Source organism: Monopterus albus, unplaced genomic scaffold, assembly GCF_001952655.1.
Source record: "Monopterus albus unplaced genomic scaffold, M_albus_1.0 scaffold225.1, whole genome shotgun sequence".
NCBI lineage: Eukaryota > Metazoa > Chordata > Actinopteri > Synbranchiformes > Synbranchidae > Monopterus > Monopterus albus.
The window spans coordinates 324744-325145 of NW_018128105.1; the positions used below are offsets into that span (position 1 = coordinate 324744).

Consider the following 402-nt stretch of genomic DNA (forward strand, 5'->3'; position numbering starts at 1 on the left):
TTTCTCAGGTGTTCAAATACTTATGTTCAGCAGTGCAAGACAAATAAATTCTTTAAAAATCATACAATGTGATTTCCTGAAATGTTTTTTTAATTCTGTCTCTCAGAGTGGGAATGCACCTACAATGTGAATTTCAGACCCCTCCATGATTTCTAAGTGGGAGAACTTGCAAAATCGCAGGGTGTTCAAATACTTCTGTTCCTCACTGTACCCTGTTATGTATGTTTTGTGCTGCTGCTGTTCTCTCTCTTTTGTTTGTTGTTTTGTTGTGTTTGGGCCAGTTTACCCAGTAACAGGTGTGTGTTTCAGGAATGTGTTGGGCATCATCACAAAGAAGAATATATTAGAGCATCTGGAGGAGGTCAAGCAGCACATGGAGCCCCTGGTGATTAGCCCCGCCCC

The 402-nt window shown here is 41.3% G+C and overlaps 1 protein-coding gene across 2 annotated transcripts in view; it reads left to right on the forward strand.

Moving 5' to 3' along the window:
* clcn3 (chloride channel 3) overlaps positions 1-402 on the forward strand; it is a 32208-nt gene that overhangs the window by 25325 nt on the left and 6481 nt on the right. Inside the window, exon 14 of one of the 2 annotated variants that reach the window (XM_020619671.1) lies at positions 310-385. The exons of the other annotated variant lie outside the window; for it this stretch is intronic. Within the exon in view, the coding sequence (XP_020475327.1) occupies positions 310-385 (76 nt within the window). The remainder of the gene's footprint in view (positions 1-309; positions 386-402) is intronic. 2 annotated transcript variants of the gene reach the window in all.